At 51.7% G+C, this 23,536-nt stretch overlaps 1 protein-coding gene across 1 annotated transcript in view; it reads left to right on the forward strand.

Moving 5' to 3' along the window:
* Positions 1 to 23,536, forward strand: part of zfyve26 (zinc finger, FYVE domain containing 26) — a 32,668-nt gene that overhangs the window by 1,150 nt on the left and 7,982 nt on the right. The window contains 30 exon segments of the mRNA XM_084482331.1: positions 326 to 401; positions 654 to 740; positions 1,359 to 1,508; positions 2,402 to 2,753; positions 3,491 to 3,615; positions 3,996 to 4,160; positions 4,723 to 4,811; positions 5,651 to 5,802; positions 6,335 to 6,526; positions 6,930 to 6,949; positions 6,951 to 7,524; positions 8,281 to 8,442; positions 9,178 to 9,359; positions 10,033 to 10,270; positions 10,507 to 10,776; positions 11,225 to 11,344; positions 11,733 to 11,903; positions 12,253 to 12,528; positions 13,068 to 13,170; positions 14,006 to 14,988; positions 15,570 to 15,772; positions 16,368 to 16,472; positions 17,023 to 17,145; positions 17,874 to 18,044; positions 20,341 to 20,590; positions 21,114 to 21,206; positions 21,800 to 22,020; positions 22,165 to 22,301; positions 23,076 to 23,104; positions 23,246 to 23,376. Coding sequence (XP_084338457.1) covers positions 326 to 401; positions 654 to 740; positions 1,359 to 1,508; positions 2,402 to 2,753; positions 3,491 to 3,615; positions 3,996 to 4,160; positions 4,723 to 4,811; positions 5,651 to 5,802; positions 6,335 to 6,526; positions 6,930 to 6,949; positions 6,951 to 7,524; positions 8,281 to 8,442; positions 9,178 to 9,359; positions 10,033 to 10,270; positions 10,507 to 10,776; positions 11,225 to 11,344; positions 11,733 to 11,903; positions 12,253 to 12,528; positions 13,068 to 13,170; positions 14,006 to 14,988; positions 15,570 to 15,772; positions 16,368 to 16,472; positions 17,023 to 17,145; positions 17,874 to 18,044; positions 20,341 to 20,590; positions 21,114 to 21,206; positions 21,800 to 22,020; positions 22,165 to 22,301; positions 23,076 to 23,104; positions 23,246 to 23,376 — 5,950 coding nt within the window.

The following is a 23,536-nucleotide window of genomic DNA, read 5'->3' on the forward strand; positions in this document are numbered from 1 at the left end:
AAGGATGTTAAGCTCCTAGCCAAAAGGTTCTGGGTTCCAGCCCCAATGTCTTCCCCTGTACACATCCAGCCATACCCCCCCCCCCCCCCTCCCTGCTCATTAATGACATGTATCTCAAAAATGTTTTACTAAATAATTACTAAACTCTCCGTTAAATTCCTATTGCACAGCCTCTATGGTTATCTTGATACCCTGGCCTAAAGCTCAGCAGCCCAAGCTAGTTTAGCTCTGGGCTACAAGCTGTCAGGGTTTAATCCAATGAAAAAGGAAGCGATTGTTATTGAATGACATGACATGTGCACTGGTTGGTGGTTGTCCTTTACAGATGGCGCTCTGTGGGCACGCCACACAAGCTGGCCTGGTTCTGGCTCCAGGTGCTGGAGAACTGCACAGAGGAGAGGGTAAATATTGACGGAGCTCCGTGTTGTTATGTCAAGTTCAAGTTGTGTTTTTCACATAAAAAGTCATACAACTAGCAGTGAAATGCTTACGTTGCCTGCTGCCAAGACTGGGCTTGGATAATAAATGATGAATTCATGATAATTTAGTATAAGAGTGCACATGTGAAATAAAAGTAGTAGTATATGTATAATATAATAAGAGTTCAATAAAATTAGCAGCTACGCTAACCCTAGCTCTGTGGGCCCCTCCAGGTTTCCATGGAGACCAGGAAGGAGCTGGAGTTCCTGCTGCTCCTGGAGGAGCTGGGGGAAGAGGGCATTCAGGAGACGGCGCTCAAGGTGAGGTCTAGGAATATAGACGCATACCGCTGTATTGGACACAGTAAAATTAACGCAAAGACTTAATCAAACAGAGATTGCTAAGCAAACGCTTCCTATTTGCTTCCTGAGTGCTTTATCGTGGCTCCAGTCTGATACGATATGCTTTTTGATTGCTCTACACAGATTGCCCACAACGGCTCCTAGATAACATGGCAGGAAATAAATGATATGCGAGAATCTGGAACATAACGTGATGCTTTGAACGACGTGTGTGTGTGTGTGTGTGTGTGTGTGTGTGTGTGTGTGTGTGTGTGTGTGTGTGTGTGTGTGTGTGTGTGTGTGTGTGTGTGTGTGTGTGTGTGTGTGTGTGTGTGTGTATTCCTCCTCAATGTTTATCTAGTGTATAAACAGGGCCTGTGAAGCCTTTACCACTGTGATGGCCCTTACAGGGTTTTAACTAGCAGTGGGTTCACCTGCTCTTTAGGATGCATGTTATTAGACCGCGGACACTGGGGATCAAACCATGTACCTTTGGGATGGGGGAGTCAAACCCCCTTAGCACTAAAGTACGGCGTCATGGTGATAAAGGGACACACACACGCAATGCTGTGGTGACGTGATTGTGTCTCGGAGCAGGAGCTGCACGGGGTCTTTCTGGAGAGCCAGTCCCAGCCGGAGGGGACGGGCGTTTCCACGGCGACCCCCGCCTGCGTGGAGTTGACCCTGCGGACCCTGCTGGACCGCAGGAAGCCCACACTGGCCCAGGCCCTGGCCCGGTTCGTCCAGGTAACGTGTGGACCTGTAGAGACGCTCCCTGTGGAGGGAGGTGTCCTCATCTGAATTATCTAATAAGTTAAGTCCTGTTTAGTCCTGAGAGAGATAGACCTATAGACCTCTAAAGAATAAGTCCCGCCTCCGAGGCTCCCGGTTCCCTCGGTCAAATGTCTATGGGAAATAACATGGGGTTTTTGAATGATCGTACATAACAATGTAGGTGGCGAAGAAGTAAAAGCTGCGTCACGTTTTGAACTACACACATTTTCCATCTAGTTTCGACTGGCTTTTTGGATTGTCGGTGCCGTTAAAGTAGTAAACGATTATAAATGCTATTTTAACGGCACAGACGATCCAAAAAGCCAGTCGAAACTAGATGGAAAATGTGTGTAGTTCAAAACGTGACGCAGCTTTTACTTCTTCGCCACCTACAGAGTTTGTTATGTACGATCATTCAAAAACCCCATGTGGAAAAAGTGTGTAGTTGGCCGAGGGAACCGGAGCGTCGGAGGGGGGACTTATTCTTCAGAGGTCTATACACACAGCAGTCGTGAAAAGACCGTGGTTATAGTTGAGCGTAGACCACACACACACACACACACACACACACACACACACACACACACACACACACACACACACACACACACACACACACACACACACACACACACACACACACACACACACACACACAGTGTTTTCATCAAAACAAATGACCACATTCAGTATGGCAACTGGTACGAATAACCCCACTCTGTCACTATGACCGCTATCGGTCATCCATCCATCACCAATCACCTGCTTTATCGGGTCTCTGTTGTGATTGAGGTAAAATAAGAACTTTATTCATGAGATGATAGATGCTAACTTTAGCCTCCCCCTCCCCACCCTGCTGGTTCCAGGCCTCTTCTCCTGGGGGCCTCAGTGACTCCGCCCTGCAGGGCCCCTTCATCCACCACCTGCTAGAGCGCCTGCGGGGCCCCGACCGGAGCCCCGCGTGGGTGGAGGAGGTCTGTAGCGTGCTGGGGGCCATGCCCTGGAGCTCGGAGCGCAGCGGGGCCACGCCCCAGGTCCAGGCCCCGGTCCAGGCCCTGTGCGAGGAGCTGTGGGGGGTCCGGGGGAGCCCGCTGACGGAGGAGCGCGTGCTGAGCGCTCTGCTGCGCCCCCGCTCCGACGCCCTGGTGGGGGCGTACAGCGCCACCGCCCTGCGGCTCCAGAGGGACCACCTGCTGAGGGACACGCCCGGGCTGCCAGGTAGGGGAGAGGCTGCCAGGTAGGGGCGGGGTTGCCAGGTGGGGGCGGGGCTGTTCTAGAACAGGGACCAGGGTCGAGAACAATGATGAGGATCTCGAAAAGGGGACAGGTTCTAGAACAGTGATGAGGGTCTCAAACAGGGCTCAGGTTCTAGAACAGTGATGAGGTTCTGGAAAAGGGACCAGGTGTTGGAACAGTGATGAGGTTCTAGAACGGCTACCAGTCATGTGTTTTGTCCTGTGGACATGGTAACATGAAATGCTGCAGACCTCTGTAGCAACTCAGCGTATTTAGTGTAGGAATATCTGCTGACTTTTCAGTGTGACTCTGGGTCTAGAAGTGTGACTTCTGGGTTATGTATGTCACAAGGTCAGGGAATCAGGCTCCCATGTCTGTGTGTGGATGTTATAATAGTATAGTATATAATATAATCTGTTTAATCCATTAGAATCTTGTTTGGAGACCAGGTGAAAATGAAACCAGACAGCAGTAAACTGTTTACTGCTGTCTGCGGTTTAAAGCTCAGCCGTTTCTATGAGGACCAGTTTCTCTGCTCGGACCAGTTTCTCTGCTCGGACTCTCACTTCTCTTTGCTTATTTACAGCTGGTTTATGTTCCAATCCAATAACACAATTACCGACAGTATAATGTGTATATTTCTGAACTGCACCTGAGGACAAAACTGGACTTCCTTACTAACCAGTGGCTCTCTCTTCTGCTTTGTTTTCTGTCTACAGTCGATCTCCCCGAGGCAGAGAGGCTGGTCCTCAGCTTGTGTTGCCATGAAGACCGTCAGTTGGCGTGGAAGACCACTTACTTCGAGTGCCTCAGCAGTGGGAAGCACTTCCTGGAGCAGGTTCTGGTGGGTCTGCCTGCACTGAACTAAACTCAACTAAACATGAATGACGGAGAGGGCTTGTGTTCATGTGTTCTACCAAAAGAAGATTTCATATACAGTACAGCACCCATTCAACGCTTTGATAAGCATTGTCGTGGTTGGTGCTGGTCCTTGAGGTCCTGGGTTTGATTCCTAATGTATCCATGAACTAGGTAGCCCCTTACGCCTACCTGCTCCATAATGACAAGTTTCTTTAGGTAAAAGTGTCTGCCAAGTTCCTTAATAGTAATAAAAAATCTAAACAGTTGAACAGTATAGAGCACCTCCATGTGTTTTGAATGAGGTCTAATCTCATTTGAATGGGGTCTAATCTCATTTGAATGGGGTCTGATCTTGTGTGCCAGGTGACGGGTCTGGACCTGATCAAGCGGGAGGAGTTCTCCTGGCTGGAGGTCCTGCTGAAGCAGGAGTTCCAGCCGCTGTCCCGTCTGCTGCTTCTGCTGGGATGGACCCACTGCCACAGCCTCCGCTCCGCTCAGCGCCTGCTCCACACCCTCCACCTCCAGCAGGTCAGAGTCCGGGGGCCCCAGCAAGCCGACCACACCACAGCAGACCTCACCACTGTGACTCAGAAAGTCTCAACCTCGAGTTCCCATCTCCGCTGACGGGACAGTCTGTGTCTCAGTGTGGTGGAGCGTGGGGAAGGCTTCCCTTCCCTTTGTGTCTCCTCGTTTTCCCTCCTCTGCTTTGCATTTCTCTTGTCTTCTAATTTTGTTTCCTTCCCCTGTTTTCTTCCCTTCTCTTCTCTTATGTTCTCTCCTTCTCCTCTCTCCCCCCCCTTTATTCTTGTTTGTCCTCTGTTCTTCACTCCTCCTCTCCTATCTTCTCTTTATGTCTTGTCTTCCATTTACTTTTCTATCCCTTTTTTTTCATTACTCCTCTCCCCCTCCTTTCCGCTCCTCTCTCCTCCCCTCCTCTCTTCTCCCCCATGTGTCCCAGTGTGACTTTGGTTGCAGGAGCACCCTCACGTCATGTTTAATAACATTGCTATCTATCATGGTGTCATCGTGATCAAATGGATTATTTCCTCATCCTTGATTTTGTGTCCTGTGTCACTTCCTTCCTGTACAGCCGACTGCCAACGACTCGGTTCTGCAAGAGTTTGCCAACTTCCTGTCTTCTCAGCTGGCCGTGCTGGAGTGGTGTAAACTAAACCACCCGTAAGCCTTCAACTCAACTTTATTCACACAACCCGTCAGCACAGTCACAAATCGTTAGACGGCACACCACCTACACCCAGAGGAGCAGGGAACATTCAGTAGGAAACTGGGAGGAACTGGAATCCTTCCTGCTAGGCATGAGGGGAGGATATAGACGCTGGTTGGGCCGGCAGGACAGCATAGTAGTGTAGTGCCCAGAGTTTGACTCCCTGACAACAGTTGGCTGGGTTTGATCCCCAATGTCCGCAGCATACTTGAAGACATTCTTGCAGAAGCTGCCCTAACCCCTTACCTGCTCCATGACCTGTATCTGAATTCACTGTACGTTGCTTTGGATCAAAGTGTACATTTTAAGGTGATTAGTTCTAATAATGAAGCCCATTGAGAGGGTAACTAGATATAGACTGGATGTGCCTATGTCTCTAACTCCCTGTTGGTGGAACAAGTTCCCTACCGATGTTAGGACTGGGTTAGGAGTCGCTCACCAGCTTCCCCAAAGGACTCAAGACTCACTTCAGAGTTCAGAGTTCACCTAGACTCTGCATAACCTCTCCCCCTTGCCCTTTCCCTCACAACCCTCTCACACACTTATTGTATGTTGATCATCCTTGCACTTAAAAATAGAACTCAGCATCGTGTAGCATCTTATCCTAGCTATCTTGTTGTATACGGGGAATGGGTTAACCTATTCCCCAGGGCTTTGCACTTGGTTCTATGAACATCCTTACTGTACCGACAGCGATATATTGTTTCTTTCTTCTGACAAATGTACTTATCGTAAGTCACTTTGGATGAAAGCGTCTGCTGAATGTAAGTGTTAATGGTGGTCCCCTGGGCAGGACGGTGTCCATGGAGTCCCTGGTGTCTCAGCTCCACACGCTGGACCACCACTCTGCTCTGTACCTGCTGCACACCCTGACCCCGCTGGCACGCTTCCCGGAGACCAGGGTGCTGGCGCTGCTGCAGCAGCTGCCACAGCAACCGGGGAGAGGTCAGCCCACCCACCCACCCACCCACCCACCCACTCACCCACTCAGTCACCCATCCACCCACCCGTTCACTCATTGACTTACTAACCCGCTCACGCACGCACTCATTCAGTCCTCCACTCCACTTTTCTTTTTGCTGTCTCACCCTCTCACTCACTCACCTACTCCCCATTGACTCTCTCTCTCTCTCTCTCTCTCTCTCTCTCTCTCTCTCTCTCTCTCTCTCTCTCTCTCTCTCTCTCATCTCTCTCTCTCTCTCTCTCTCTCTCTCTCTCTCTCTCGCCTACTCACCTATTCTCCCATTCACTCTCACTCGCATACTCATCCATTCACTTTCTCACTCACCATTTACTCTCCTTGACTTACTCACTCACCTGTTCTCTCACTCACTCTTCTTTTGCTGTTCTGTCCCCAAGGTCCTTGAATACATCAAATGAACCCTGTGTTCTTAAATGGTCTTAATGAGAACTGCTCTGTGATTGGCCGCTAGGAAACTTGATATGTTAACTCTTCCCTCCTTTGTTCCGGTACTAGACGACGTGGAGGGGATCAGAACCGCCGACGCGGCCGTCCAGAGGAACGTGGTTCTGTTCCAGGGCTTCTGTGCCATGAAGTACGCACTGTACGCCCTCTGCCTGAGCACCCACAAGTACTCCAACTGCACCCAATGCACGGGTGCTGAGCTGCATGGCGGGGACGTGGACCACGGACGGACACCTGCAGAACGTACGCATGCATCACTTTAAGACCTCACCCCAGGGGGTCTGCGGGAGCCGCCTGTGTGGATGTTGGTGCGCTGTGAAGTGTGAAAGTGTAGCGGTTTAATTTAAATACCTTTCCAAATGCTAGTTGTTGCCTTCACCTTCCTTTAACAGTATTTGATTGAATCAAGAATGTGACCTTTCGATGTGAGCTGAAATAACAAGAGAAGCTGGATCTCAATCACTATCAATCAAAATCCTTTATTTAACCAGGTGAAAATTCATTGAGATTGAAAAATCTCATATAAGATGATCCATATAAGGTGAGATGTTCTCAGTTCATCCCAGACACTGAGGGCCCTGACCCATGGTGGCCCAGCTCGGCTCCAGCTCCTCATGTCTGTCATGTCATCCTTGTGTCTGCCCAGGGTACGAGCAGGTGTTCCAGCAACTACCTGTCCGAGGTGCAGCTCTACCTGGAGGTGGTGCCCGCCATGTTCCGCCTGGAGCTGCTGGAGAACATCTTCTCCCTCCTCTTCCTCTCCAGCGCCGACTTCCTCCGGCCCGAACAGAGGGACCCGGCCTCCACCTCCACCTCCACCAGCCCCGGAGCCCCCCGACCACCCAAATCGCAGAACAAGACCAGAGCCAGCAGAGAGGAGGTGGAGGTGGCGGATGAGACGCTGGGTAAACCGGTCGGCGGGGCGATGGAGCCCCCAGCTGGCCTGCCGGCGGCCCACAGCGGATACCTGGACCTGGGCCACCTGACCCAGGGCTGCAGGGGGTTCCTGGTGGACGCCGGGGCCATGGAGGGCCTCCTGCGGCTGCTGAAGGAGGGCCTGGAGGGGCTGTGCGTGGTGGGCCAGGAGGAGGGCCGCGCCCCGGCCGGGGAGGCGGAGGCGGCGGAGAGCCTGGGCTGCTCGGTGACGGCGCAGACGTTCGGGGCGCGCCTGCAGCGGCTGACCAAGCACACGGCCGAGGCCCGGTGGAGGCTGCAGATCGTCACCAGCAACCAGGCGGCCGGTGAGCCACGCCATTTTCGCTCTTCATTTTCGGACACGCTGGCTGGACACATGACGCCAGCTTAGCTTATTTGAGCTTTTATCGCCGGACACCATTTGTTTTTGACATCCATCTCCTATAAGCTAGGTTTGAATGTCATTATATTGAATTTAGTTAGGCACTCGGATGCCTTTATATGTTGAGATGGTATCTAAATCAATCCAAAATATAAGTTATAAACATCCCCCCCAAAATGGCGCAATGTGTAACTTCTGATACCAATATCCTGAAACCAGAATGATGTCCTATCCTGCTCTAGGCTGACCTCGTCCTAGCCACCCGTGTAGTCACCCATCCACCCATCCGTTCACTCACTCACTGACTTACCCGCTCACGCACGCACTCCTTTAGTCCTCCACTGTCTCTTTTTTATTTGTTACCTTTTTTGCTGTCTCACCCTCTCACTCTCCCACTCACCTATAGCCCAAATGTCTATCACTCTTTCACTCACTGACCTACTCCCCAATCACTCTCCCAATCACTCACTCACCTCACCCCCATTGACTTTTTCTCTCACTCAGTCACTCTCTCACCTTCTCCCCATTGACCAGATCTCTCACTCAACCACTCACTCAACTACTCCCCCATTGATCATCTCTCTCACTCAATCACTCACTCACCTACTCCTTATTTCACGCTCGCAGTCACTCTCTCACCTATAGCCACCCGTGTAACATAAGCGTCTCAAAGAGAGGTAACCGTCTCTCTCCCTGCCAGGTTCAGAGAAGGCCTTCCAGAGCGCCGGGCCGCCCTGTCCTGCGACCCCAGCCCTGGGCCAGGGCTCAGGCTCCAGCCTGAGGAGGAGGAGGAGGAGGCCGGGGAGACGGACCTCCACGGAGAGAACCAACGGAGAGGCTAACGCTACCGCTAGCCCCCCAGGTGCTGCTTTGTCATTCAGTTAGCATTAGCATAGTGAATTCAATAAGTTAACGTGTAGCGCTCGATGGAGCAAATTATATGGTACAAAGGAACTATGGTATTAGCAATTAAGATCGTGGGCGAAAAGTGTATTGAAAGGACCCGGATGGTGTGCTCAAAACAGTCAAACCGCAAAGTGTGGATCGATGTAAACTTTTCGTACTCAACTGCAGCCATCTTAGCTACGTAGTGGAAGACGGTGGAGCCTGCATCACATAGCCTGCATTAATGGTGTCATTTTGTAGTTTGTATAGCTTTTATAGCTACTAAGCGTAAAGAGTTCACCGTTCAAAGCGGGATGTTTGCGGGGGAGGAGCCACGGCGGCAGTCGCGATCATAATTTCCGGTCAGCGCACCACAGAGTATTTGATTTGGAATGACACTGATATCTGAAAATCAGCGCACTCAGTGAGAGCGCATAGTGTACTACGTTTAAGTGCACTCATGGAAGTGTGGATATCGTAACACAGCACTGGGATGCTGACACTAGCATTTAGCCTTCTGTCCTGCCTGTTGTCATATATCACATATCAGACAGCAGAGCAGTGGCCTCGCTAAAAGGTTCTGGGTTCGATTCCCAATGTCCACTACTCCATAGTGCTAGTACCATCCGAGCATGTCACGGTTCCTGGTTTCATGTGTTCATGGTTCTGGCTGGCTGTGTCCTGGTCCAGGTGGAGGGAGGTGGAGCAGGAGCAGGAGCAGGAGCAGGAGCAGGAGGAGGAGGAGGAGGAGGAGGAGGAGGAGGTGGGGGGTCCGAGGGGGAGGAGTGCCCATGCGGAGGTCCCCACAGCTGGCTGGTGCCGGCCATGCTGGCTCCCCCGGACTCTCTGCTCATATCCTGTATCCAGAGGGGGAACTTCATGGAGGCACAGCAGGTCAGACCCTGTGTCTCACTCACTCACTCACTCTCTCTCTCTCTCTCTCTCTCTCTCTCTCTCTCTCTCTCTCTCTCTCTCTCTCTCTCTCTCTCTCTCTCTCTCTCTCTCTCTCTCTCTCTCTCTCTCTCTCTCTCTCTCTCTCTCTCTCTCTCTCTCTCAAGGGGTGCATTCCAATGGGGACGTTGTCGGGACGTGCATGACTTGGTTCCGCTCCTTTGCTTCCTGAATTTCATTGCTTTTGTCATTGCTTTATAGTGCCATATAAGGCAAGTCTGAAGGTTGACCCATGTAAGGAGAGTCTAAAGGTTGACACATGCCCATGTAAGGAGAGTCTAAAGGTTGACACATGCCCATGTAAGGGGAGTCTAAAGGTTGACACATGCCCATGTAAGGGGAGTCTGAAGGTTGTGATCAGCCCAGATCATAAACAGTCCACATTGCCTTTGATGACACTGAAGAAGCTCAGCTGCATCATTTTCACCATGCTCCTTTCATCCTGCTAGACCGCAAACAAAGTTCAGTAGCAATGAAGTAGCAATGAGAAGGATGTAGGAAAAAGTGTTGGAACCTACCCATAATGCCCCTGTATATGTATTTCCTCATTCTAACCACCCCCCCCCCCCCCCCTAAATGTACTTCCTGGTTTAACCCCGCCCCTTCCTGTGTCCAGGTGTCTCAGGTGTTTGGCCTGGAAGGCTCCGAGTGCTACGGAGAGCTGGGCTTCATGGAGCGCTACCAGGAGGTGCTGCAGGAGCTGTCGCGTGTGGAGCAGAAGATGGAATCCCAGTCCCAGTCCCTGTCTCCCTCCTCCTCCTCCTCGGAGGGGGGCGTGGCCTCCGGTGGGCGGAGCCGGCTGGGGAGCAGCGGGAGGTCCACCCTGCAGGCCATCGGCAGCGCGGCGGCCGCCGGTACGACGACAGGCGGACTCTGTGTCGCTTCAATTAGCCGCGGTGTTAGCATGTAGCATTAGCATTGCAATAGCATTAAAAAAAAATTTGTATTGTAGTACACTAGTAAGAACAGTATGTATGTTCTTACTAGTGTACGTAAGTATGTTTTTTAGCAATTAAGTAAGCAGTAAGGTAAGTCAAATCGATGACCCGCTTCAAAAGGGTAAAGCAGCTGTCTGTGTGCCCCTCTGCAGGCATGGCCTTCTACTCCATCTCAGACATCGCCGACCGGCTCCTCAGCACCCCGGCCCACCCCATCCCGTCCCTGGAGGAGGGCTACTGGCTGGGCCGCTGCCCCCCGGACCACCCCCACCAGCCGGTGGTGCAGGCCCTGCTGGAGGAGCTCAGCCCCCCGGCCATGGCGGCCTTCGACCTGGCCTGCTGCCACTGCACGCTGTGGAAGACCTCCAGACAGCTGCTGGACACCGCCGAGAGGAGGCTGAACATGAGCCTGGAAGCCCGCGGTGAGCTGGGGGGGTGGGGGGGTTATTCATGGTTGTTGTGTGTTGGTGTGTGTCTTTCCACTGCCCTGGGCTACCCACGTTTTTCCTTTCGCTGTTGGTTAAGATGGCATCAGCTAATTTAACAGTCAGTCGGAATAGTCAGTAACCCTAGCAGTCGGTAACCATGGCAGTCAGTTACCATAGCAATAGGCCAATGGAACAGTCAGTAACCATAGCAATAGGCCAACGGAACAGTCAGTAACCATAGCAATAGGCCAACGGAACAGTCAGTAACCATAGCAACAGGCCAACGGAACAGTCAGTAACCATAGCAATAGGCCATGGCAGTCAACCAATGGAGCAGTCAGTAGCCACGGCGATCAGTCAAATGACCTGGCAGTAACCATAGCGATCAGCCAGCCAGTGTTTCCTCCCTGTCTAACCCGGGTCCGTCTCTGCTCCGGTCCAGGGGTCCGTGTGGACCCTCAGATGCCCCGCCCCGGGGGCATCGTTGGGTTCCCCATGGTGCTGCAGCAGGTCAGCAAGATCCTCAACCACACCGCCAGCAACAAGGGCTCCCCCAAGACCGGTGAGACCGCAAACCTGGACCAGGGAGAGGACCCCGCACTGGATCACACACATAAAGCCAGCGTTTTAGAGAGGCCGGGAATCTGGCATGAAAAATGGGTTTTATCTGTCTGAAGTCAAATCAATAGAATTCTAAACCTTTTGTTCTCATTGGTCGTACTTAATAAGCATATTTTATCTGACCACTCATAGGTCAATTATAACATCTGTTCCCTTGGATACCGATATACTCCTGTCTTTACTTCTTTACATACATAACTTCCCATTGGTCAGATATGATATCCCTGTCCCTCTCATGGAGCTCATTGGTCTAATAAAGCCTTCGTCTCCTTCTATCTGACCCCTCATTGGTCAAATGTAACATGTGACCCATCTGATTGGTGGTGCAGAGTCCTCGGGGGAGGAGCCGGTGGGCTCCAGCCCGTTCGGCTGCTGTATCCAGGAGGTGCTGCTGTCCTGCCAGCCCACCCTGACCCAGGAGGGGCTGGTGTCCCGCCTGGGCCTCGCCCAGCGCCTGGAGCAGACGGTGCTGACCCTGACCGCAGCCACACACAACCCCGGTAGGTCCACCCGGGACGGGCGCAGGGGGTCCACAGGCTATTGGCTCGTTCAGGAGTGACCCCGGTCACATGGGCTACCCCTGTACCCTCTCACACCCCTCTTACGCCCTTATTGTATGTTGTACGTCCTGGCACTTGATGTACACACTTATTGTATGTTGTACGTCCTTGCGCTTAAAAAATGTTCTTAACATGTGTAGCATCTTATCCTAGCTATCTTTATTGTATACGGGGAAATGGGTTAACCTAAAAATTGTTAGTGCTTGGCACTTATTGGTTGTTTGGATCTCGTCAAACCAACGTGACGGCTGTGCGACGTGGTACCAGTGATGCGTTTCCTGTACCCCAGAGGGTCTGACAGGAAGTGCCCTGCTGGCGGCGCTGATGGAGCAGGCGGGACTGAGGCAGGCGGAGCTGGACGCCCACCCGGTGCGGTCGGGCATGAAGCAGATCCTCCGGGCCCTGGACCAGCTCTGCCCCTCGGACCCCGACGGGACCGGGGCCACGCCGGACGGGAACGGGGTCACGCCCGAAGGGACCGCGGCCACGCCCGACTACATGCGCACCTTCCTGGACTACGTCAACACCATGGCCGCTGTGCTGGTGCGCAGCCTGAGCCCCGATGGTGAGGCTCTTCTCCACCTGCTCCTGTGGGACGTGTTTGAGGCGATGCAGTAACCTGTGTTCGCTGTTGCCCTGGTTGAAATTGTAACTTCTTTGATAGAAAGCCTTACTATTTAGGCTCCAGTGTTGGCTATGATCTTTTATACCTGAGATAAATACTATTATCACTGCTATCAATAGTAATACTATCTCTACTAAAAGTACTAGTTGTAGTACTACATATTGCCCCTCTAGTACTATATTTGAAATTATTGGTGATACTTTCTCCAGGTTGAGAAAGAAAACGATGAAAAAAAACAAAAAACCCTGATAATTCAAGATAACCGTTTCGGATTGGTTTAATGTTTTCCCAGGCCACCAATGGCATCAAACACTAACTGTGCTATAACCGCAGTTTCCCCCAACATGGCGCTGTTGTCACTGTTGGATCAGAAGCTGTAGTCCCCCTGTAGGGAGCCTGCCTGTGAGGGCTCCTCATTAGCACAGGGGTCAGCGATGCTCTCTACCCCCCTGGGGTGACGCTCTTCCTTCTGTGTGCAGACCAGGCTGAGGTGAAGCTGGGGAACCCCCTGCTGGTGCTCCTACAGAACCCGTCCCAGCTGCTGTCCCACCTGCTGTTTGACAGACAGGTGTCCCCCGAGAGGTGAGCAGCGGCAGTACACAGCGTAGACCACTAGGCGTGTGTCCAAAGACTTCCAGAGCGGGGCGGGACACAAGCTAATTTGGAGTCGCTACAGATAAAGATGTGCTGATTAAACTAACAAGGTTATTAAAAACGTTTTAATAACCCGACTACTAACAAGTCAGTAGTCAGTCGGTAGGTTTGCAGGAGAGTTGGGTCCTCGGATGTTTCTTAAAGGGAAATTATTTTTGCAGACCCTATTGAGTGAGGTGGCTAGATGGCTAGGTAGCTAGGTAGATGGTTCCACCACCAAGGTTCCTAGCATGTGAAGGATTTCCACCCAGTGGAGGCCATGCAGGAAGTCTGCTGTGGAGATGGTTTGTAGAGGTCAGGTGACCACGTTGAAATAGACGTCCTCATAACAACACTTTTCTGGAAGAATTTGTTGATGGTTACACAGGATTTGCAGCGCAGAGTTCCAGACCACAACAACATTATGTGAAGGCTGGAATAATAGGATGGTTGTGATGTCATGCTGAGGGTGTTGTTGAGGGGGATTATGCACCTGTATGCACCTGCACCGTGCTTTACACAGGCAGCAAAACACACAGAATCACCTTGAGACGAAGAATTATGCATAATAAAACAATGATCATTCAGTATCAGGCTTTAATCTGGGCTTTGGGGATCAAACCCGGTACCTTTTAGACTCTGAGTCACAACAACTTTATTTGGGAATTCCTAAACCCAATGCAAGAGATTTGATGATCTGTTTTAAATAGTTCCTCCTCTTGCTCCTTCTCCTGCTTTTGCTGGTCCTCCTCCTCCTCCCCCTCCACCTCCTCCCCCTCTGCAGGGTGCGGTCTCTCCTGCAGCAGGCCAGCCTCCATCTTAGCGTGGAGGAGGTGATCCTCCAGCGGTGCTGTGAGCCCATGCCCATCTGGTCCACACATCCCTCCTCCTCCAGTCCCCCCCCACAGCCCCCGGCCCCGGACCCCCACACAGACCCCCAACCCGACCCGGAGCAGCTCAAGCCAGGAGAGGACGGTGGGGGGCTCTTCAATGTGGCCAGCATGACCTCCTTGCTCCACCAGCTCCTCCCGGATCACATGACCACACTGGGAGACCCCTCGCCCCTGCCCAAACCCGGCTCCGCCGACTGCTCCGAGGCCTCCATGGACACCAGCACGTCCACCGCCACCAACACCACCAGCACCTCCACCATCAGCCCCTCCACCTCCCCGCCCTCCTTCTCCTCCTCCTTCTCCGTGTCATTCTCCTCCGCCAACGTCTCCTCCTCCTCCACCAGCACCACAAACAACCACTCCTCCTCCTCCGGCTCCTTCCTCCTCACCTCCTCCACCCTGGCCTTCCTGAAGACCCGCTCACCCCTGCTGGCCGCGCTGGCCTGTCTGAGCGCGGCCCCCCGGGGGGCGGAGGCGTCCCGGGCTCCGCCCTCCGGCTGGTCCGGGATCTTCCGCACGGGGCGCAAGGACCAGGCGCTGGACCCGGAGCAGATGGCCCGTGAGGGGGACGCCCTGCTCCGGGAGTTCCCTGTCCTGCAGGCCTACCTCCGCTCCGTGGCCGGGCCGGTCCTGGGGCCCGACGCCACCGAGGAGGGAGGGATCGGCGCCGCTCTGTGCGGGAAGCCCCTGGTCAGCCTGCTGCTGGGCGGGCCCCAGGGGGCCGGGGCCCAGGCGGTGGCCCTGGACGCCTTCCGGCAGGCCCTGGTGTCCCGGGACCTGGGCCGGGCCCTGAGCCTGCTGGAGCTGTACGGGAGAGGGGGCGGCCAGGAGGGGGCGCTCAGGGACCGCCTGCTGGCCTGCGCTGCCCTGGAAGGTGAGCCGGGTAAACACATCGCATGCTGACTCACACCCCCGAGGATTACCCGACCGTCACCAACTGGGAGGGAGATGAAGATATATCCACTTTCTTTTTAATTAACATAAGCCAAAGAATTAAAAAATGTGCAAAAGATATACATACTATGAGCGTATAAATATAATGAGTGTATAATGAAAGAAAAGTATGCGAGTCATTTAGTGTTGACGTAGTATTCCGTCAGCCATTTCGACACATGTTTATTTAGGGATTTGGACCACAACAAATACCTGCGTGTTGATTGCATTTTGACCATTGAATGTCCGTCTGTGTGTGTGTTTGTATGTGTGTCTCTCTGTGCATGTGTGTCTATCTGCGTGTGTGTCTATCTGTGCGTGTGTATCGCTGTGCGTGTGTCTGTGTGTGTGTGTGTCTGTGCATGTGCTTGTGTGTGTCTCTGTGTGTGCTTGTCTGTGTGTGTCTCTGTGTGCCTGTGCCTGTGCATGTGTCTATGCGCATGCGTCTGTGTGTGCGTGCGTGTGTCTGTGTGTGTGCGTGTGCCTGCGTGTGTGTGTGCGTGTGTTCGGTCACGTATTCAGATGGAGAGGAAGACGGCATCAGACATCTGTTCAGGGTGAAGGACCCCGGGCTGAGGGCTCGGGTTGCCCTGCAGGCCCTGGAGAGGTGGCCACTGGGTGCCTGTCTGGAGCTGCTGGAGTTCTGCCTCAATGACCCGGATACGGAGGCCCCGCTGAGGGCGGACCTGGAGGGCAGGAGGAAGGAGCTGGACATCTACCGATGGGTACGTCTGGTTTTCAATCAATAATTAATTTTTATAACTTTTCAATAAAAAAAAATCATCAATATTTTTTATAGAATGTTAAGATAGATATGTTAATATTTAATATAAAAATACTGTACATACACACATTTGGGTGAATTTCAATAATGTAGCATTTATTTTATGAGTTTTATCCCAGTTGACAGGATCTTTGATCTGCCCCTTTTTGCTATGAAATGAAATTAAAGGGCCATAAACTGCTCTGAATTGATATGATTAACTTTAATTTTTGATTTATTTATTAACAATATCAAGGCTATGCACACACAAACACAAGATGCAAGTGAACCATGAGCAATGTGCATTTGTATTATTTTAAGATGAATTATGCACACAATCTCTTCAAAATATCCAATGTCGGCTCTGTTTGAGTCTAAAATAGTCTTTGCCATCAACAATTCTTTGAGAACCAGTTGGCATGAAACCAGAGTACACTTGTTAATATAGGGGTTAGTGTCTCACACTACTGCCAAAACGAATCATCTCATCAGCCTCACAATATCCAGCTCCCCGTTATTAATAATTAATATCTGACACAACATGCGCCTCGTGGCAGATGTTGGACCTGAAGCCAGCGTTGCGCTGGGCCAACTGGCAGGACCTGAGAAACCAGTCCAGGAAAGACTCTGAGAAGTTGTTCTCCATCATGCTGCAGCACAAGGTAGGAGCTCTACCAGACACATGATGTCACCTGTAGGATCCGCTCTACCACATGATGTCACCTTCAGTTCACCTGTAGGATCCACTCTACCACATGATGTCACCTTCAGTTCACCTGTAGGATCAGCTCTACCACACGAGGGTAGAGCTCACCCTTAAGGCTTTGTTATGGTTCCACGTCGACGCGACAAAATGACCACGCAGACGCTTTGACGCAGCCGTGAACCTGTTTTGCTTCTGCGTCGGGTTTACGTTAGCGGGACCAATCACAGCCCTTGCTGCTGCGTCGCCTCGATGCAAGGTTAACATTTTTGGGAGGCGCACGTCAGGCCCTTTAGGTGGACGAGAGGAGGGTCCGCAAAGACGTAATGGTTCCGTAGACCCCCCTGCGTTGCGTTGACATGGGACCATAACTAAGCCTTCAGTTCACCTGTAAGCTCCGCTCCACCACCACGTTCTAACCCGTCAGGAAGCCTTCAGGCCCAGCGTACCTCTCTTAACATGTTCTTACCCGGTGGAGTAAACGTGTGTGTGGTTGTGATGGGGTGCAGGAGTTCCAGATGTGTGGGGCGTGGCTACAGCTGTTCCCCGTGTCGGACCCCCTGCAGCTCCAGCTGCAGACGGAACACCTGCTGCACCTGCTGGACAATGGGCTCACCGAGGAGGCCCACCTGGTGAGGAGACGCACGCGCACACACGCACTCACACACAAACACATGCACTCAAACACACACGTACATGCAGTCTCACACACACACACACACACACACACACACACACACACACACACACACACACACACACACACACACACACACACACACACACACACACACACACACACACACACACACACACACACACACACTTGTTATTGTGCAACAAGCTTGTAACAGACAAAAGCATGTGTCCCTCTCCTCCCTCCCTACCATTCTGTCCAATAAGCGCAAAGAAAAGCAACACCTTCCAAATAAGGTCATGAGGAAGTGTTTCGTAACTGTTCCTGTTATGACTGGGGAGGATAGGGGTTAGGATACAGCACGTTGGGGCTATCCCAGCCTGGCTTCCTGTTGATGCCCACACAGTGATTGGTCACGGTGATGGTACGGTGGATAACAGCTCACATGCCTCGCCTCAGTCCAGTCTAGGCCCCAGTGAAGCTGGAATTGTTGTCACAGAATGGTGCCGTGTTATTAAGTAGTTTAGCCTATAACCACATCCTGTGTGTGTGTGTGTGTGTGTGTGTGTGTGTGTGTGTGTGTGTGTGTGTGTGTGTGTGTGTGTGTGTGTGTGTGTGTGTGTGTGTGTGTGTGTGTGTGTGTGTGTGTGTGTGTGTGTGTGTCTCTCTCTCTTTGTGTGTGTCTCTCTCTTTGTGTGTGTCTCCTTTTTTGTGTGTGTGCAGCTGCTGGAGGGCGTGCAGGACGTGGGCCTGACGGTGTGTGAGCGCGCCCTGGACCGCCGGCCGGGGTTTGCGGCGTGTCACTTCCTAGCCGACCACCTGACCCTCCACTTCCAGAGTCAGGTGACTCCCTCCCGGCGACGGCACATCCACGCCCTGCACCTGGGCTCCAAGGTGAACCTCCCCCCCCGTCTGTCTGTGTCTCTCTCTCTCTCTCTCTAGCCGTTTCTCAATTCGCGTTCTCGTGTGTTCTCGTGTACTTGCGTTCTCGATAAACGTCATCAGTGGTAGCCTAAGCACTGTTCCAATTCCAAGTACGCGAGTACTGTTGTAAAACCCGGAAGTGTTCTCGATGAGGCCGTTCCACCGAGGACGCATCGGAGGTGACTCGTGTGGACTTGGGACCGTTAAATATCCCAGAATGCATCATCGAGTTCGCTGCTGTTCCAAATGCAGGTGCGTACTCGCGTTCTCGGAAGTCTGTACTTGAAAGTCCGGACTTGCCAAGTACGGACTTCCAAGTCTGCGAGAACGTTGTCCTCGTACTTGGTATTGAGAAACGGCTTCTGTCTCTGTCTGTCTGGCTGTCTGTGTCTCTCTCTCTCTCTCTCTTGTGTCATCTGTCTATTTAATCATCACAGTGAAAACATGGCATGACAGGAGCGTCATCTCCCTGTGTTGTCACGGCGACGTTCCATTATAAATAACACACACAAAGAGACACACACACACACACACACACACACACACACACACACACACACACACACACACACACACACACACACACACACACACACACACACACACACACACACACACACACAAAAAGAGACACGCACACACAAAGAGAGACACACACACACAAAGACACATAGAGAGAGACAAAGACACACACACACACACACACACAATTCCCTGAGCTGCGCTCCCCCTCTCTTGTTCTGCACATTCCTCCCTCTGGGAGGCGCTCGCCGTCGGCGGTCAGGTAATCCCGGGTGGAACAAGTGGATGGAGCAAGGACATGAAGGAGCTGTCTGTAGCTTCTCCACCCACTGTGGATCAGAGATAAGATAAGATAGTCCTTTATTAATCCCCCTTAGGTGAAATTCCCAAGTGAAAAGTGTGCAAAACAAGAGTATATATACAAATAAATTTACCAATTTTAAATAAAATATAATAAAAGGCATGGCAAGGCAAGGCAACTTTATTTATATAGCACTTTTCATACACAAGGCAGACTCAAAGTGCTTCACATATAAAGATTGTCATACAATAAAATAAAATAATAGATAAGTAAAATAGATAGAAAATAAAGGTAAAAAAAAAAAAAATACATTTTAGAAAGTGCAATGTATTTAAGATCAACAGTCTGATACCCACGTCATGCAATTTTCGGGACTTGGCCTGACCAAAAGGAACTTGGTCCTTATCCTGGGAGTCTGACCCAGACACACGTCGTCTCTCCACGACCTAAAGGAACTTGGTCCTTACTCTTTCACATTCGTTGGGACTCTAAAAAAAACTATTAGACTAAGATAGTCTAATAAAAAAAAACTATTAGACTAAGATAAACATACTATATACATGTAACTGTCCGTTTGTAGGTGACTTGTGCATTAAAAAATAAATATAACTATAAGTATAAATGTGCCAATGTGCAGGGTTCCTGAGGTAATGAAAATGCAATAAATAACAAGGTTAAAACAACAATCAGTCCTGAGGTGTGGGGTTTAGTCCTTAATCAAGTCGAGAAAAGGAGGTGTTGGGGCTTTGGAGGTGTTTGGAGCGGGGGGTTGAGGTGTTGTAAAGTCTGATAGCTGATGGGATGAAAGAGCCCCCCAAGCGCTTTGAGGCACGTGGCTGAATGAGTCGTGGCTGAACATGATCCTGAGTTGCCTCAGCTCGGCGTAGAGAGGGTGAGAGGGATTGTCCATGATCGCCTGCAGCTTTCCTCTCATCCTCCTCTCTGTCACAGCCTCCACACAGTCCAGCTTCATCCCCACCACAGAGCTCGCTTTCCTCACCAGCTATTTCAGCTTGCTGGCACCTCCACTCCCGATGCCTCCTCCCCAGCACACTGCAGCAAAGAAGGTGGCACTGGCTACCACAGACTGGTAGAACATCCGTAGCAGCCTAGTGCATACATTGAAAGACCTGAGCCTCCTCAGGAAGAACAGCCTGCTCTGTCCCTTCCTGTAGAGGGCCTCAGTGTTGTCTGACCAGTCCAGTTTCCGGCACTTCCATGCCGGAAGTCCACCACCAGCTCCTTGGTTTTCCCGGTGTTTAGCTGAAGGTGGATCCTGTCACACCATCCCACAAAGTTCTCAACCAGTTCCCTGTACTCCTCCTCCTTATTGTCTGTGATGCATCCAACAATGGAGGTACATTGTCTGCTACAATGAGTCAATCAACCGTCAATTAATTAACGTGTGTGTGTGTGTGTGCGTGTGTGTGTGCGCGTGCGCAGGTGTTGTTGGCGCTGCCGGCCGAGGCCAGACAGGACTACTTTCCACTGCTGTCGGAGCCGCTGCTGATCCTGGAGCAGCTGCTGATGAACCTGAAGGTGGAGTGGGCGGGCGTGGCGGTGGGCACGTTGCGGGCCCTCCTCCCGGGCCCCGACGCCGGGGTCCACCTGCAGGACGTGGACGCGCTGCTGGCCGGCTACGCCCGCAAGGCCCTGGACTTCCCCTACGCGCCCCGTGAGAGGGCCCGCTCCGGTCAGGGCACGCACAACTGCACGCACACACAGTCAGCACAAACGCGCACGTACAGTCAGCGCACCCACATACAGTCAGTGCACGCACATACAGTCAACACACAGTCCAACTAGGCTCATCATGCCTGATTCTTTCCCACTGACTCAGCAGACGATTATGAGATATTGAATACAAAGGTTCACCAGTAGAGATGACGCAACGCGCACAGGGAGGGAGGGCATGTGGTCGAGTCCCATTCACCAGTGTTGTCTAAACTCAAGTACCTCTGTTATAGAATAGATAGAATAGAATCCTACATTTTTATATAATGCAGTACAAGATTTGAAAGAAATAGTAACTTTCAGTTTATCATTTATATAATCACAGTTTATAGGTAGTTATAATTAGATGATATATTGACAACTTGTTTGGAAGTGTTTGTTCTAGGTGTTAATATAATAAACATAACAGTACAATAGGATAGATTTTGACCTCTATAAGTGATGTTATATTAAGTCCTCGTGTGTATCTGGTTCATCTCCAGACTCGGTGCTGAGCTTGCAGGATGGACTGCTCCAGTGTCCGGCCCAGGACTCCTCCTACAACTGCAGGCCAGACTCCCCTGCCGAGTCCACCGGTAAGACCCTGGTCCCCCTATACCCTGGTCCCCCTATACCCAGGTCCCCCCAAACCCAGGTCCCCCCAAACCCAGGTCCCCCTATACCCAGGTCCCCCTATACCCAGGTCCCTCTAAACCCAGGTCTCCCTAAACCCAGGTTCCTCTATACCCAGGTCCCCCCAAACCCCGGTCCCCTTTACCCAGGTCCCCCTATACCCAGGTCCCCCTATACCCAGGTCCCTCTAAACCCAGGTCCCCTATACCCAGGTCTCCTAAACCCAGGTCTCCTATACCCAGGTCCACCTAAATTCTGGTCCCCCTAAACCCAGATTCTTACTATTCCCCCTCAAACCCAGCTTCCCCACCTATATCCAGCTCCCCCCCCCCCCCCCCCCCCCCCAAACCCATGTCCCACTAAACCCAGATCCTCCTATTCCCGGGTCCCCCTATAGGCCTACCCCATACACAAGCTATGTTGTTCTAGCTCAAAGGTTCGGGGTTGTATTCCCGGAGGTCTGCAGCCCTCCCTGGAGGCGTCCGTGAGCGAGACACCCCTCCTTGTTAACCCTGATTCACCGGAGCCCCCTCTGGGTGAATATTTACCGCCCCAGGCTTCTGCTGTGTCCCCCTCTACCTCTCCGCAGGAAGTACCCCCACGCACGCCTCCTCCATCAGCAGCACGGAGCGCGACAAGGACCGGGTGTCTGTGGGGCGGAGCAGGCGGGCGGAGGGGCAGTTCCAGCCCCCGCCGAACCCCCCGGCACGCAGGGACTGGGTCCCGGACGCCCAGCAGGACAGCTGCATGGTCTGCAGCCGGGAGCGCTTCACCATGGTGAGGGGGAAGCCCTGTGATGTCACTTCCGGTTCAAAAAACTTTGATTCACTACAGAAGAAAATTTGAATGAGAAAAAAAAAAGTGAAAGTGAAAGAACAAGAAGAATGTAAATGTTGAAGTCCAACCCTCCATTTTGTGCAGTTCAACCGGCGGCACCACTGCCGGCGCTGCGGCCGGCTGGTGTGCCAGGCGTGCTCGGAGCACAAGATGGCAGTCGAGGGCAGCGGGGAGGAGGGGGCGCGCGTCTGCGACCAGTGCTACGCCTACTTCCACTGCGAGTAAGAACCCAGGCACCTTGAAACACAGCTTTATCGACACACCCGCAACAAACTACTCTAGTTTACATATATTGTTGATTATTTGTAGATTATATATCGATATGAAAAAGATATATATCTATATAGATAAATATATATCTATATCCATATTATGAGTTTTTTTTGTTATGTTTGTGTATTTTTTTAGAATTATTTAGTATATGTGTAAACCTGGGAAGCAGTTGAGTGTCTGAGTGTTAACTGAGTAATATTTTCCTGTAAAATGTACTTTTTAGGATGCTGAGAATTTAACGTAATTTTATCGCGAACATCGCAAAATAAAATGTCAAATGACCTGACAGGAGGAGGTCGGACGAGTTAATCTGGGAATGTATGCAGTGTGTGCGTGTCTGTTTGTGTGTGCATGTGTGGCATCTGAGTTTCCGTGTGACTGCACATCAGTGTATGTTTGTATGTGTTTATGAGTTTGTTTGTGTGTGTGTGTGCGTGCGTGCATACTGGCTGGTCCCTCTGCGATGCTATCCGTTGACGCACAATGCGGTAACCTGACCCTGGACCAGACCTGAGGATAGCTGCAGACACGCGCTGTCACCTAATGTACACCGTGTACAGGAGCTCAGGGACAGCACACTGGCCTAGTTCAGCCAATCACAAAGGTCTGCTGTGAGGCAGCTCCCCACCAGAGATGGCGCTGTTCCGTTACTGGTAAATGTCGGTTGGCATGATTTGATAATCTTGACATTTTGTGTTTTTTTTTGTGTTTTCTTTGTATAGTTCTGATGATGAACTGGAAGAAGCTGAAGGTAACTAGAGATTCTGTATTAATGACGGGTCCGGTCTATGTTCTGTGTATTAATGACGTGGTCCGGTCTGGTCTATGCCGTGTGTATTAATGAAGGGGTCCAGTCTATGTTGTGTATTAATGGTCTATCTCCCCCCAGTAGTGGGGTCCCCGGGCTCAGGGGAGGGGGAGGACTGCGTGCTCACCCTCCCGGAGGTGGTCCAACGCCAGGTCCGGCTCAGCTCCAGGCCCTCGGAGAACCAGCTGCTAAGGAGCGAGTTCTACTACGAACAGGTCCGCGTTCTCATTCAATCTCAACTTTATGCGTCGGAGGACACAACATATATTGACACACCGGTCACCGTTATAAACCCGATGAACTCACGACATTGACCGTCGGTCATCATCTATGAAACGGGTAGAACGCAGCGTCGCAGTGCCTTTTATCTTTATC

This window comes from Micromesistius poutassou (genome assembly GCF_964030765.1).
Source record: "Micromesistius poutassou genome assembly, chromosome: 17".
Taxonomy (NCBI): Eukaryota; Metazoa; Chordata; class Actinopteri; order Gadiformes; family Gadidae; genus Micromesistius; species Micromesistius poutassou.